This window comes from Benincasa hispida, chromosome 3, assembly GCF_027475165.1.
Source record: "Benincasa hispida cultivar pf3 chromosome 3, pf3_genome.v1.1, whole genome shotgun sequence".
In the NCBI taxonomy this organism is placed as follows: Eukaryota; Viridiplantae; Streptophyta; class Magnoliopsida; order Cucurbitales; family Cucurbitaceae; genus Benincasa; species Benincasa hispida.
The window spans coordinates 2,204,652-2,220,211 of NC_143480.1; the positions used below are offsets into that span (position 1 = coordinate 2,204,652).

The window sequence follows — 15,560 nt, forward strand, 5'->3', positions numbered from 1 at the left end:
CAAGACAAATTGGTTAATACCAATACCGTCCATATGCTTGGCCTCCCTTTTCACAATGGATCGATAGGAATCACTTTGGAAAGAAGAGACTTTGCGACTTGAACTCTTGGTCGAAGGTCGATTAAGTTGAACCTTTCATCTATGCACAATGGATTTCATCAATTAAGACAACTACTTCAGATCCAATAGTGTAAGAACATAATTTTTCAAGAGTAAAGACAACGACTAAAAACTCATTTTCTGTCATGGTGTAGCTGCATTGGCAGGGTTCAGGGTCTTTGAAGCGTAGTAGATCACATGATGTTTCTCATCCACCTTCTGGCCCAAAACCATCCCAACAGCATGGTCGCTCGCGTCACACATGATCTCGAAGAGAAGATCCCAATGTGGAGCCTGAATAACTGGAGCACACGACAGGGCATTCTTCAACACGTCAAAGCTTGCCTTGCATTCATCACCAAATTCAAAAGCCAACGTCCTTGTGAAGAAAAGAGGTCATTGGCTGAGCAATTTTACCAAAATCCTTGATAAACCTGCGGTAGAAACCTGCATGCCCAAGAAAAGATTGAACCTCTCTTACATTTATGGGGTAAGGGAGCTTAGCAATATCATTAACTTTAACAGGATCAACATCTATACCATGCTCATAAATAATATGTCTAAGTAAAATCCCATGCAAGGCCATAAAATGATATTTTTCGAAATTAAGCACAAGGTTAGACTTAATACATCGCTCTAGCATCCTAGACAAGTTTGACAAACAGTCATGAAATGAGTCCCCATAAATAGTGAAGTCATCCATAAACACCTCCATATAGTTCTCAATAAATTCGGAAAAGATACTCATCATGTAGCGTTGTAAAGTACTTAGAGCGTTACATATCCTGAACGACATCCTTCTAAAAGCAAAGGTGCCATAGAGGCATGTGAAGGTCGTCTTCTATTGATATTCCTCGTTGATCGGGAACTTATAGAAACCCAAAAAACCATCAAGAAAATAGAAGAAATGTTTTCCAACTAGCCTCTCAAGCATCTTATCTATGAATGGGACGGGGAAGTGATCTTTCCTAGTGGCAACATGTAACTTCCTAAAGCCTATACACATTCTCCATCCATTTTGAACTCTTACAGGAATTAAACTACCCTCCTCATTTTCTACTACAATAATGCCTATTTTCTTAGGCACTACGTGTATGGGACTGACCCATTTACTATCAGCAATAGGGTAGATAATACATGCATTGAGGAGTTTAAAAATCTTTTTCATCACGACCTCCTTCAGAACAGGATTCAAATGCCCCTGGAGTTGCTGACAAGGCTTAGCTCCTTCTTTAAGAGAAATCTGATGCATACACACAGTGGGGCTAATACTTTTGATGTTCGCCAACGTCCACCTGCACGACAAAAGGAAGCACCTTTTCAAATGAGTCATTATCAAAACAAGAAGACATACTTACTGGTTCTATAATGGATAAAGTAGAAAGCTCCCCAAGTGAGATCAAAATGCCTGAATCATTCTCGTCATCATCATAGATGTCCCAAACTACTTCCTACTTAAGACAATCAAATACGTCAACTTGGCACAAAGACTGTACATGCCCAACGGTGGGAGATTTCATAGCATAAAAAATATTAAATTTAACTACTTCACCGTCAAACTCACAGACAAAGTACCTTCATCCGCATCGATCTTGGTTTTGGTTGTTTTCATGATAGGCTGACCAAACAAGATCAATGTAGATGAAATGGACGTAGGTTCTTCCATTTTAAGAATGTAAAAGTCAGTAGGGAAAAGAAGATAATTAACTTGCACAAGGACATCTTTTATGATTCCTAACGAATGAATAAAAGACCTATCAGCTAATTGTATTGCTACTCTTATCTCAGTTAGGTTTTTTAGTGTTAGTTCTTGGTAAATGGAATATGACATTACATTAATGGACGCACCAAGATCTAACATAGCTCTCTTTATTTTTTTTTCTTCCTAATCATAAAAGGGGGAGAGAACATACTTGGATCCTTGTGTTTTTCAGGTAAGTTCTTTTGAAGGATCGCGGACACTGATTGACTTACTACCATCATCTGTTTCTCTTTTTCTTGTCTCTTCCTCGTGCACAGTTCCTTAAGAAACTTGGCATACTTTGGAATTTGTTTTACATCATCAAGGAGGGGAATGTTAATTTTCACCTTCTTAAACGTCTCCAACAACTCCTTATCCTTGTCTCCCATGAGATCCTTTGGCCTTGCAATCCTGGAAGGAAAAGGTGCTTTAGGCACATAAGCATTTAAATTAATCAAACTCTACAGTTACACTTTATTTAATATTTCGGACATACGAATCAACTACGTGCAAATAAAGTATTATCAAAATGTCACCCACATGCCTTGCACAGAATTTCCATTGATCTTATTATTTTCAATTTTTGCTATATATCCAAACGAATCCTCATTTGTTGCTATTTTATCCAATTTCTTTTTTTTTTTTCTAAGTTCATGGATTAGTTATCCTTTATCGTAAAATAAAGTTGTTGAACAATATGTATTGATTTAGATAAAGGTAAAATTAATGTATATATAAAGCTTTAGATTGGATTGGATTGGTTCAATTAAAAGTAATTTTAGATTGCTCCATAAAGAAAATGAAGTTTTCAATTATTTGAACCAAACCTGGTTGGATTTTTCAAATCCTCAATCTTTAACAACCATGATTACCACCTACATAGCTACTATGTTTGATTTCTTTTAAGGGGCATTTAGCAAGCAGGTTTGGAATGAAAATGTTAAGCTTGGAGTTGGGCTGAAAAGTTTAGGTAGATTAGGTTTAAGAAAATTATGTTTGGAGTGCAAGTTTTGGAAGTCTAGGTATAAGAAACCTGCATTTGGAGTGCATACTTAGGAAACCTAGGAATGAAGTGCAGATTTATAAATCTTGAGTTTGTGAAATATTCTTTTATATTTAATTAGTGCTTAGATATTATATTAGTTTAAAATTGTCATCTTAATTATTTTAACATAGTTAAGTTTAAAATAATCTAGAAAATTTAGGAAAAAAATATTTTTTTAATTTTGAAATAAAGATTTGACTAGAATTATAATTTTATTTAATTTATTATTTTAATAATTTGATATTTTGATCTTACTAAGTTTTGAAATAAAATTTCATAGACTTTTGTCACTTGAACTAATTTTAATTAGGGTTTTGTATACATATAGCCTAAATAAATACACTTAATTACTTTTTAACTCTCCTTACTATTCAATTTTTATTAAAAAAAAAGTGTATATATATAATAGTAGTAGTAATATACAAAAGTAGCATACAGTAGATATTTCTTGTAGTGATTGATTTACACCTAGGAGAAATAGAAGAAAATAAATGAAATCTCCTAAAATAGAGTAAGAAGAGAGAGAATTAAAAAAAGATAATCTAATAAATAATAATATTAAAAAGAAAAACTCTAAATGACAAAAGAATTAGAAGAAAGAAGAAAAGATATTTTAAAAAATATTATTGTAATTAAACTAAAGGCCTGTTTGAAATGACTTAAAAAAAACTGTTTTTAAAAATATTATTTTTATTTAAACACTTGATTTTAAAAAAAAATATCTTTAAAATAAAAACACCCATGTGTTGGCAACTTTTTTTTAGAAGTATTTTTATATACAAGTTTGTTCGGTATGTTATATATCAAAAGTATTTTTATTAATATTTTTCAAAGTTGGCTGATTGCGCCAAAATTTGACCAAAGTCCGTGATCGAAAGTTCATTAGCAAGTTCGTCGGAAGTGGCGACCAAAGGTTGGCCGACGACAGTCTTCGGAGATGGCGGTTGAAGTTGGCCAACGGCGGTCATTGGAGATGGTGTTTGAAAGTTGGTTGGTAAACTTTCTAAATTATTATTTTTTTTTAAAGAAAAGTGTAACCATGGGTTTGAATAGTGTTTACTATTCAAACCCGAGAAAGAGTGGATTGGGCTTAGAATGCCTAACTCATCCCAAACCCAATCCTTGAAATAAATATCCCTAAAAGTATATTTGAATTTGAATTTATTAGTTGAAAAATTGTACATTATTGGTATACGAGTGTTCAGAAAATATGGTTTACCAAATCCGTTCGTTTATAATCTGATTTATGAGTTCATCTACAATTATTCTGAGTTAAATCAAACTAGTATGAGATTTTTATTAATTTAAAAAATATTATAAGTTGTAAATATAAGTTGTAAGGTAATTTTTCATGAACAAAGTTAAGATATAAATATAAGTTGTAAGGTAATTTTTCACCATATAAGTTGAAATTAGATTAGCAACCTTAACTCAGGATTTGAAAATGTGTAAAGGGAGGTTTTAGAGATTATCTTTTTGTTTTTTTAAATAAAAGTTTGAAAAAGTATATACCACATATTCTGATCGACTTGAGTTGTTTTGTTATTTCATGGTAATTGGATAGATTAAAAAAAATTTAAAACTCAAAATTATGGCTAGATTTAAAAGATACCTCAACTCAACTCATCAACCAACTGTAATTGCTAACGAGTTGATTATTTAGGTTCCATTTGGTAATCATTTTATTTGTTATTTTTGAAAATTAAAATTATTTCTTCCTATTTTTTATAATGATTTGCATATTTTCTAAGTATAATATTTGAGTTCTTAGCCAAATTCCCAAACAAAAGCAAAATTTGAAATACTTTTTTCTTCAAATTTTAGCTTGCTTTTTAAACTATTAGTAAAAAGTAAAATTTTAGGAATGGAAGTAGTGTTTATAGACTTGATTTTTAAAAATAAAAAATAAAAAATAAAATGATTATCAAATCGGACTTTAATATTTTTTAAAAGGGTATCGCGCAATGTAAGTTAACTCAATAAATTTCCACCCTCAGATTGCTTGAAGTTGCAAAAAGAAAAAGAGAGAGAAAATAAAAGTGACTAAATATGTACAAAGGAAGCATTAAAGAAGCTAAGAATTTAATTGGTGGTCAACTATTAATCTCGAGTTAAATAAAGAAAGTGCAAAATGCAATATGACCGTTACCTTTTGCACCCTCCCTCGATAGTACACAACGGACGCTCAAAACATGAACAAAATTCAAAATTCAAAAATTCAAAAACTAAAGCCATAAAGAGAAGGCTGCCACCTTTCTCCCGATTTCATTCTCGGACTTGGAGCTACACGCATTTCTTCTCCGCCAAAATCTCTGTAGTCTGTCCCTTCGGCTCCACCTCACTGTCCGAACCTTCTTTCCAAACAAAACAAACCCCGCTCCTTCTTCCATTTTTCATGTTCGTTTCTTCGACAATGGAACTGAAGAAGTTGTCGTGAAGTTTTTTACTTGGCTGTTTCTTCAACGGAACCACTTGGCTGTTTCTTCCACCCCCCCCCCCCCCCCCCCCCCCCCTCTTAAGGTTTATACAGGATGAAGGAGGATAACCCATCAGAAAACAGAGGGAAACCATCTAGGTTTGCTGATCAAAATCAGAATCCCAAGTGTCTAAATCAGAATAATGCCAAAGGAAATAGTGGGAATGGTTCGAAATTGAGGGCTGCTTCTTCCTGGGGTTCTCACATTGTCAAAGGTTTCTCCACAGACAAGAGAACTAAAGCTCAGAGCAATCTTCAACCCAAGAAAGTACCACCACTTGGGAATTCGGATTTAGCTAATCAGAAGGAGAAGTTTGTTCCTTCCCATTCTCCCATCAAGCGTTCCATCATTGGGGATTTAGCTTGTTCGGCAAATCCTGCTCAAGTTCATCCACAGTCTTATCAGACCCACCGCAGACAATCGTCTCGGGATTTGTTCATTGAGCTCGATCAACTCAGAAGTTTGCTTAACGAATCTAAGCAGAGGGAATTCGAACTTCAGAACGAACTTGCAGAACTTAAGCGGAATACTAGAAATTATGAACTCGAAAGGGAACTTGAGGAAAAGAAAGCTGAATTAGACGGCCTTACTCAGAAAGTTAGTGTATTGGAAGAAGAGAGAAGAGCCCTCTCTGAGCAATTAGTAACTCTATCATCGATTTCTGAGAAGCAAGAAGAGCCACAGACTGCGCCTGTAAACGTAGAGGTGGAAGTTGTTGAGTTGAGACGCTTGAATAAGGAACTTCAGCTTCAGAAGAGGAACCTCGCTTGCAGGCTTTCTTCGGTGGAGTCTGAACTGGCTTGTCTAGCAAAGAATTCTGAGGTAACATTCAGTCATTTACAAGGGCCTTTGTGCTGAATGGTCAATCTTTTTTATTGAACGTTTATGAAACATTCCACAAACTCTTTCACTACAACACAAGCTCTAAGGTTTATCTTTGTTACTAACAGAGTGAAGCTGTAGCAAAGATCAAAGCAGAGGCATCTTTGCTGAGACACAGAAATGAAGATTTGTGCAAGCAAGTGGAAGGTCTGCAGATGAGCAGATTGAATGAGGTTGAGGAACTTGCATACCTTAGGTGGGTTAATTCCTGTTTAAGAAGCGAGCTTCGTAATTCTTGTTCCTCGGCCAATTCTGGTAGCCCATCCAGCCCTCAGCCAATTGAGAGGAGTGGTGAATCGCTTGGTTCATTATCCAGCCAAAAGGAATACATGGAGTACAATAGTGCAAAGAGAATAAATCTAGTTAAGAAGTTGAAGAAATGGCCTATTACTGATGAGGATTTGTCTAATTTAGATTGTTCTGATAATAGTCTTTTAGACAAAAATTGGGTTGACACAGAGGAAGGAAGAAGCCCCAGAAGAAGACACTCCATTAGTGGAGCCAAATGCTGGCCTGAAGAATTGGAGCCAAACAAGAGGAGGCAATCTGATGGCTTTATATGTGCAAAAGAGATGGAAAAAGAAGCAGATCCTCTTTCCTCTCAGAAATATGATTTGGGTGTGATTCAAAGGCCTCATGTTTTTGGAAATTGCCATGAAACTAACAGGAGTTTTACTTCTTTGGAAGTGGAGAAACGAGCATTGCGTATACCAAATCCCCCTCCAAGGCCTTCTTGCTCAATTTCTAGTGAACCTAAAGAAGAAAACACAGCTCAAGTCCCGCCACCTCTACCACCGCCTCCTCCACCCCCTCCTCTTCCAAAGTTTGCTGTGAGGAGTGCCACGGGAATGGTACAGAGAGCTCCACAAGTTGTTGAATTCTACCATTCACTAATGAAGAGAGATTCTAGAAAAGATTCTTCTAATGGAGCCATATGTAATGTTCCAGATGTTTCAAATGTTAGGAGCAGCATGATTGGAGAAATTGAGAATCGATCATCTCATTTGCTTGCTGTAAGCTCTCGATCATATATTGTCTTCAATTACGATTGTACTTCTTTCATCAGAAGACATGATAATATTTCATACTCTTGCAGATAAAGGCAGATATTGAGACCCAGGGAGAGTTTGTAAATTCACTAATACGAGAGGTCAACAATGCAGTTTATCTAAAGATCGAAGATATTGTGGAATTTGTGAAGTGGCTTGACGATGAACTTTGTTTTCTGGTATTCCTTTGATTCTCTTAACCTTGGTGCATTTGATTTAAACGTTATAGGAAAAAATTGAACTTAAACAAGTAAATGAATGCATGCTGTAGAATGTAGAGTTGATCTATGACAATCATATGAAGGTGTTACCCTGCATAATGAATAGATCGTTTTGTTGAAGAGCTGAGTATTTTGCTTATGATTATTAATATTCCCAAAGGTGGATGAAAGGGCAGTTCTGAAGCACTTTGATTGGCCAGAGAGAAAGGCTGACACCTTGCGAGAAGCAGCCTTCGGGTATAGAGATCTAAAGAAGTTGGAGTGTGAAATTTCAGCCTACAAAGATGATCCCAGATTGCCTTGTGACATTGCTCTCAAAAAAATGGTTGCTTTATCAGAGAAGTAAGGATCAATAGCTTCCCACATCCAAATTTGTCTGTATTCTTTTAAGTCAATGATGATAAACGATGTGTTTATGAAATCAGGATGGAGCGTAGTAGTTATAACCTTCTCCGGATGAGAGAATCATTGATGCGAAATTGCAAAGAGTTCCAAATTCCCACAGATTGGATGCTTGACAATGGAATCATAAGCAAGGTAAAAACTTCTTAAAATATCATAAGCGTCTGGATAATTTCTTAATGACAATCATAGTCTATGATGTTTCTGAACAAAACCAAAAGTAAACTCTATAATAATGTAGATAAATAGTTGGGTTCAAGAAAGCAGATGTCTTGTTATTGCTGGAAAATTTCTCAATAGCAACCAAAGTTTAGATCTATTTGAACAACCAAAGTGGAACTCTATTTTGTAGATAAAGTTGGGTTCGGTGAAGTTGGCAAAAATGTACATGAAGAGAGTAGCAATGGAACTTCAATCAAAGGCTTTATCAGAGAAAGATCCCGCAATGGACTACATGCTTCTTCAAGGAGTGAGATTTGCCTTTAGAATTCATCAGGTAGCAATTAATCAAGCCTGCCTTCGTTCACTGCATTTTTCTTCAGGAAAACACAAAGATTGTTTGCTGATTGTGTTTTGCCTTTCACGGCTACAGTTTGCAGGAGGGTTCGATGCCGAAACAATGCATGCATTTGAGGATTTGCGAAACTTGGCCAACCTTCTGAACAAAAAGTGAAAGTTACATTACAGGACAAAGCAAATGGAAATCAGTTGGTTTAGGTTTACTAACTCGGTAAGCAGCTAGATACCATGCTAGCAATACATATAGTTTTCCCTTCAAGGGAAGTTTTTGAATTTGGAACTTAGAACTGAGCTGCTGGGGAAGCCAGATCTTAAGTTAAGTATATTTTTGGCCTCTGCCATCCTTCCTCCTCTCTTCATGAAGCAAGCTCCTCCAAAGCACAGGCAGATCCTACGGAAAGAGAGGTGGCAAACAGCCAGAGGGAGGAGGATCGTTTTAATATATATTAATGTAAATTGTGTGTTAACTGAAAAATCAAACGTTTTGTGGAAAGAGAGTCCAAACTTAATGGAACTTTTTCTCTGGTTGGCCTTGATTTCTGAGTATCTAAAGTAAGATTGCTGAGAGGAGGGCATGTTTCGAAATGTGTTTTGTGTTCAATAAGAAAAAACAACAGGTTTCTATTTTCTATTTAAGATATTTTCCACAGAATCACAGGTTGTGTATAACTTGTAAAAATTCAAATAATTTGAAATCACAAACCCCAGATAAAATGATTTTTCAAATTACATCACCCTCAATTATTCTAAAATATTTTCCCTTTTTTTGTCATACAAAAAGCAAAAAACAATTTCAGAAGCCAAGTTTATATTTCTGTTTAATGTAAATGGTTGTGTATAGGACAATCTATCCGATCTTATAATATTTAGGTGTAAAAAAATCTTGTAGAATGTTAAATTCTAAATAGATGGCCACCATAAAGTTAAGATTATATTATGTCATTGCAATTACTTGAAATCACAAATCACATATAATTTCATATGGTTTAATTTTCAAATCACATCACCTTCAATAATTCTAAAAACAAAGGCACTCCTTCAGAAAACAAAACAAAACAAGCTCTAAAATATCTACCTGCACATACTTCTCCTGATATTTTCTTCACTAAATCCAAAAAAAAAAAAAAAAGTCGAGAAAACACCTCTCAGACAACCTTTATGTATTTTTCTTAAAAAGATGAACACTCTCTAACCAAAAAGATCATAAAACAAAGGAAATTAAAGGAAAGAAACGAATTGAGAGATCCAATAAATGACGGGAGAGGAGTGGATTTGGATGATTGATGAAATCTAAAGCAGTGGAGAAAAGGGAAATATGAAAGGACTGGAAGATTTGACATACAGAAAAGACTTAACATTGCCTGTATTTACCCATTTTGGGCGCCAAACTAGAAAAGAAGCAGACAAACCAGCCATTCTGCCAACCCGGTAAACAATTAAGAAAAAAAATTAAAGACAGATAGAAGAAGTCTCCACTCCACCACCTTATTCTGTTTCTTTCTAGTTCTACTTCTACCATGCTCTCTTTTCTTTCTACCTTCGTTTTTGCTAACTTCTGGCTGTAGCCCACCTCCAACTTCTTTACAACAAACTCTTTTTTGAAAATCTCATTTTATTGGTAATTTCTGATGCTGTTGCAGAAGAAAAGATCAATGCCTGGTACTATATAGTACCCTGCGTGAGTCAATATATTAAATATCTAATACCACATTCATAGAATGAGTTCCAACTTCCGAGTCTAGCAACTCTCTCCAATTCATCTCCATCCTTTCCTTTTACGGACACCAATTATTTGATCGCTACTTATCCTCATATCACAGAATACTAAATGTATTATCATATATAAAGAGAAAATGTAATAACCATTATGGTTGGTATTCACATATATGATATATATCTTGAAAGAAAAAGTAGGGTTGGGGAAATTAGGGTGTGGGAAATACGGAATGAACAGTAAAGTGAGTTAGAAATTGAAGTGATGTGACCTGTAATTGGGGATTTTAGGCGAAATTTTGGAGCCATTCCCATCCTATCCCATCGCATCGATCTGCCACGGAAAGCTTAGTAGTCACATCGGCCAGGATACCACGGCAGAGGAAATTTTGCTTTCTTTCTTAGATCTCACCGGCGAAAAATGGTGCTTTTAATAGCTTGTTCTGTCCCGATTCACGAACCTCCCCTTCCATTTTTCCCATCTCCAACTGCTCTTTTCCGTCTGCTTCTGCTTATCTTTTCAGGAATTCCTCTTAGAATATCTCATCTCCTCCATCAACCACACCACCATCATCATACCATTTCAAAATAATAATAATAATCATTGTAGTAACTACTAATATAGGTCTCCTTCGAAAAAACCAAGCCAATTTTTTATAGTTAAAAAAATAATTTTCAAAAAGTTATTATTTTTATTTTTTAAATTTTGGTAAGAATTTGATCATTATACTTAATAAATATACAAATCATGATAAAAAAATATGAATGATATAGACTTAATTTTAAATTAGAAAAACTAGCTAAGGTGTTTGGTAAATTAATATTAAATTAGTGTAATTTAGTTATATAATTATTTAAAAATATATTTGATTTGAATTGTGACCCTTTTTATTTATTTCAAAAAATAATTGTTATAAGAATTTGAACTAATTAAAATTTGGAATAAATGTGAGAAAATAAATTAATAAAATGAAAGTTTGAGATAGGTAAAGGAATATACCAAATTTTTAAGAAAACTAAAATCTAAAAGTTCCATCAAATAACTTTTGCACGTTAAAACAATTTTAAAAGTGATTATAGATAGATTAATAAATAAGTTATTTCACCAAACAACCTAAGTGATTAAGATTCTCCTAAAATAGTTTATTAGAATTTCAAAAGCAATCCAAACGGATCTTTATCCATTTTATTATGGAAGATGATTTAGTCTTTATTATTAACAAAATCTCATTGGTCTATTTTATCATAGAAGATTGAAGTCTATATAAACATGTTTAGTCTCTAACAAAATTTTCTATACATAATATATCGTGTCCATTAAATATTAATAAATATTATATAATAAAACAAAATTATCACATTACAAATGTTTTTGAAAAAAAAACTTAATTGCTTTGTAGGATATACTTATCTTAGTACAGTTTAGGTAATTGACCAATAAAATTTTGACATGCGGTAAATATATATATATATATATCGTTTTTTTTTTCTTTATGTGTACAAAAATTATCAATATAAACTACAGCTAACCATTACCCAATTTTATATTAATTAAATGGTTAACTGTTAAAAATTATATTAGGATTCATTTAATTCAATGATTGATTGTGTGTGAGAGAAAGAATATATGATTTGCGAGTTTGAAGGTAAAGAAAGAGAAATTTGAGATAAGGCACGAGAAAGTGAGAGCTATCAATGAAAAGGAAAAAAAAAAAGAAGTAAAAGTTAGAAAAACAGAAAGTAGTGTGATTTGAAATATAGATTAGTAAGGAATCTGAGTGAGTGCTTGGAAAAAGAAAAAAAAAAATGGTCACATATGTAGCCAAAATCAATCAAATTAATATTTATAAATAGTAAGACTAAAAAGCATTAATAAATATGGTAAATTATAGATCACAAGAAAAACATTCATCAAAATGATCAAAATCAATTGGCGATAGATTATCATAATTGAGAGTTTAGTGATAGAAATATATATTGTTGATAAACTTCTATCAATGCCTGTCAAACACTATAGAAGTCTATTTTTTATATTTTAGTTAAACCATAGACTTTTATTGTTATTATTACTATATTTGATTGAAGTTTATCAATATTTATAACATATAGACTTGTAATATTGATATAATTGTATATATGTATTGACGCATATTGGTGAATTGGTTTAGTTCAATCATAAATTTTTATTGTATTAGAACTATGGTTTTATTCCTCTATTGTTAGGAAATGCATGTAATTTTAAAATAGAAAACAAAAATCGAAAGTGAATATTTTTAGAAAAATGGAAAATATTTTGAAAAAAATCGACCATCTGCGGAACATTATTACCCACATTGAACAAACGATACACAAATGTCAAAATCACATTCTTTAAAAATAGAACATGCAAAAACAATAATATCCTAAGAACGTATTTCTCTACCAAAAAACAAAAACATCCCCCAAAACGATGAGCGAAATAATGCAATGTTTGTCAGTTCAAATATATATATATATATATACATATACATATAACAAATAAAACAAAGTTTCTAGAAATTATTGGAGAGAAGAGGCAGTAGCAAGTGGAAGAATAATTTACAAATAAAACAAAAAATGTATCCACCAATCATAGAACACATTATTTCCGATTTCGTATGAAATTAATGACTAAAACTGAGATTAGGGTTTTTATTTGTCAATCACGGACCAAAGTGGACAAATTATGAATTTATCATTCATCTAAAATATACTAAAATTTTCGTAAATGTTGGAAATATTATATAAGTTAGTAATTGATGGAAAAAATGGATGTGACGATATAGAAGGAGATATTGTAATTAGAATAATGTTAAAATGAAATATTTGAATAATTAAGAAAATGAGAATATTATGTTAGGAAAAAGGAAAGAAAAGGGGGAAAGGAAATGACGTTTCGAAATGATATTGGAACTGTCATGAGTTGGTTGCTTGACGTGGTTGTGTTTTGCATAGGTCCTCTCTGTCCCCTACCCTCTCGCTCTCTCTCTCTTTCTCTCTTTCTCTCTTTCTCTCTTCTCCATTATTTATTCTTTATATTTTCTTCCAACTCCTCCCATTCCACTTCCAGTTTCACCTTATTCTTACAACCATCACCATATTTATATTTTTTTTATTTTTATTTTTATTCGCTATTCACACACTATCATCTTCATCATCATCATCATCATGTTGGCTATGCAAGCCGCCTCCGCCGTCAACAGTTACACCTCCGCCTCTACCACCACCTCCAACTCCGACAACCATCACCACCGTCAGTATCCTCTCTTGGTCCCTGCACCACCATCACCACCGCCACCTGCCCTCAGCAGGTACTTTCATTACATACTATTCTTCTTCTTTTCTTATTCTCATTTTTCAACAACCATAACCCTTTCTTTCTTCTTTTCATTTTCATTTTCATTTCTCTCTCTCTCTCTCCCACTTTCTTATTTTATATTTTTTTAATTATTAAGAAATGTCTATAAAATTATACCTAAAATTTAAATCACCCTTTTTTATTGAGTAAGCTAAAAAGCTATTTTTAAAAAAATTTAATTATTAGTGTGTAAAGAGAATGGAAGCATGAGATTATTTTATTTTAAAAATTACTCATTCTTTTAATCCAAACATTGACCTTTTCATTTAAATTTGGGAGAAGTAAAAATAATATAATGAAAAAGTTGTTTAGTTTAGAAAGTTTATTGTTTTTCAATCGTGATAGAACTATATATATATATATATATTTGTTAAATTGTCACATGAGAAATTTCTATTCCGATTTGATTATTATCTTTTGAAAAAGGTTACAATTTAATTTTTATAGTTTATAATTTGAATTAAGGTCTTTTATTAAATTTCCAATTTTTAAAATTGTTTTGAACTAAAATTTTTATTTAACCCAATAAATTAGGAGGAAAAAAAAATGGACTTAAATAAGGAGTTGACGCCACTACCCGTGAATGCAGGTACGAATCACAGAAGCGGCGAGACTGGAACACATTCGGGCAGTACCTAAAGAACCACCGGCCACCACTAACGCTATCCCGCTGCAGCGGGGCTCATATTCTGGAGTTCCTCCGCTACCTGGACCAGTTCGGGAAGACCAAGGTCCACACCTCCTGCTGCCCATTCTTCGGCCACCCACAACCCCCTGCTCCCTGCCCCTGCCCTCTCCGACAGGCCTGGGGCAGCCTCGACGCCCTCATCGGCCGCCTCCGCGCCGCCTTCGAGGAGAACGGCGGCCACCCGGAGACGAACCCGTTCGGGACCCGAGCCGTGAGGCTGTATTTAAGGGAAGTGAGAGAGTCGCAGGCGAAGGCCAGAGGAATTGCTTACGAGAAGAAGAAGCGTAAGAAGTCCGGTATGCCTTCGGTGAAGAAGAACCAACCTATGCCTCTGTTGGATCATTCCGCTTCCTAATTAATTTCCATCCTAAGCTATGTTGTTATTAATCCATTAATCTTCTTCCTTTGATTAATTGGGGAAACCCCCTAAATCAAAATATAGTTTAGTATTTTGTTTAATTACCCCCTTCCCCCCCGTTGTTTATATATTATTATTATTCAGACAATTTTCTATTTCATTTGCCCATAATTCCTTTCATTTTGATTTTTATCGTCATTCTCACTACTTTGTTTTCGGATTCTGAATCTTTTTATTGTTAAATCCGTCTTAGCTTCTGAGCCTTTGTGGATATTGTCGGTAAACAGATTAATTAGGTACCGATCGATTTTTTGTTTATATTTTTAAAATTGAGTCTATTTCATACTTCTTTTTTTTTTTTTATCTTTTTATTACTATAGTTGAATTTTGAATTAAATTTTAAAAATAAAAATAATTTTTTAAAAGTTACTTATTCTTTAAAATTTGATTTAGTTTTTTAAACTATTAGTGAAAAGTAGATATTAAAAACAAAATGACTACTAAATGAGATTTCAATTAATAAGATTTGAAGACAATTTGAGATTGCAAAAGTTTTTTCTTTAAAAAAAATGGAAATTTTTTTGATGTTGTATTCTTGTCCTAATTGAAAATGAACTTATCCTTTTTCACTATAGGTTAGAAACAAAAAGGCTCGGAACTGATTAAGGGGCACTTACATTTGTGACCGATGTCTAACAACAATTTGTCATGCGTCAAATATTTGTTTTTTTTAAAGAAATTGAAATATATATGTTTTTATGCATAATAAGAAAGAGATGTATGGATTATGCTGATTGTTGAATGATTGGAAATTAAGATTTTCATGGTAAAAATGGTTAAAAAAAAATCGTGACTATATTAATTTTAACGCTACAGTCAACGTGAATCAATTTTCACACTGCAAATTTTATCCAATTGTATATTAGACTTTGATAGATGTGAATCAATTATCACACTATTTTTCAATTTTATCCGATCGTATATTGGACT

The 15,560-nt window shown here is 33.3% G+C and overlaps 3 protein-coding genes and 1 long non-coding RNA gene across 4 annotated transcripts; 2 read left to right on the plus strand and 2 right to left on the minus strand.

Moving 5' to 3' along the window:
• Positions 1-243: 243 nt before the first annotated feature.
• On the minus strand, positions 244-2,229 carry LOC150036945 (uncharacterized). The gene is made up of 6 exons (XM_090311690.1): positions 2,013-2,229; positions 1,664-1,833; positions 1,458-1,550; positions 1,144-1,342; positions 534-633; positions 244-478 (listed from the first exon to the last, which is right to left on the minus strand). Exons 1-6 carry the CDS (start codon positions 2,227-2,229, stop codon positions 244-246), a joined length of 1,014 nt encoding a protein of 337 aa, XP_090167816.1.
• Positions 2,230-5,385: 3,156 nt separating this feature from the next.
• On the plus strand, positions 5,386-8,971 carry LOC120073228 (protein CHUP1, chloroplastic-like). Its single transcript, XM_039025947.2, has 7 exons — positions 5,386-6,184; positions 6,313-7,257; positions 7,341-7,472; positions 7,675-7,856; positions 7,940-8,051; positions 8,269-8,412; positions 8,509-8,971. The coding sequence occupies exons 1-7, from the start codon at positions 5,417-5,419 to the stop codon at positions 8,587-8,589; spliced, it is 2,364 nt and encodes a 787-aa protein (XP_038881875.2). The 5' UTR covers positions 5,386-5,416; the 3' UTR covers positions 8,590-8,971.
• On the minus strand, positions 8,044-8,955 carry LOC120073230 (uncharacterized). The gene is made up of 2 exons (XR_005480702.2): positions 8,644-8,955; positions 8,044-8,574 (listed from the first exon to the last, which is right to left on the minus strand). It is a non-coding gene; the product is annotated as an uncharacterized LOC120073230 (long non-coding RNA).
• Positions 8,972-13,047: 4,076 nt separating the features above from the next.
• Positions 13,048-14,741, plus strand: LOC120073229 (protein LIGHT-DEPENDENT SHORT HYPOCOTYLS 4-like). Its single transcript, XM_039025948.2, has 2 exons — positions 13,048-13,477; positions 14,114-14,741. Exons 1-2 carry the CDS (start codon positions 13,335-13,337, stop codon positions 14,565-14,567), a joined length of 597 nt encoding a protein of 198 aa, XP_038881876.1. The 5' UTR covers positions 13,048-13,334; the 3' UTR covers positions 14,568-14,741.
• Positions 14,742-15,560: the final 819 nt, after the last annotated feature.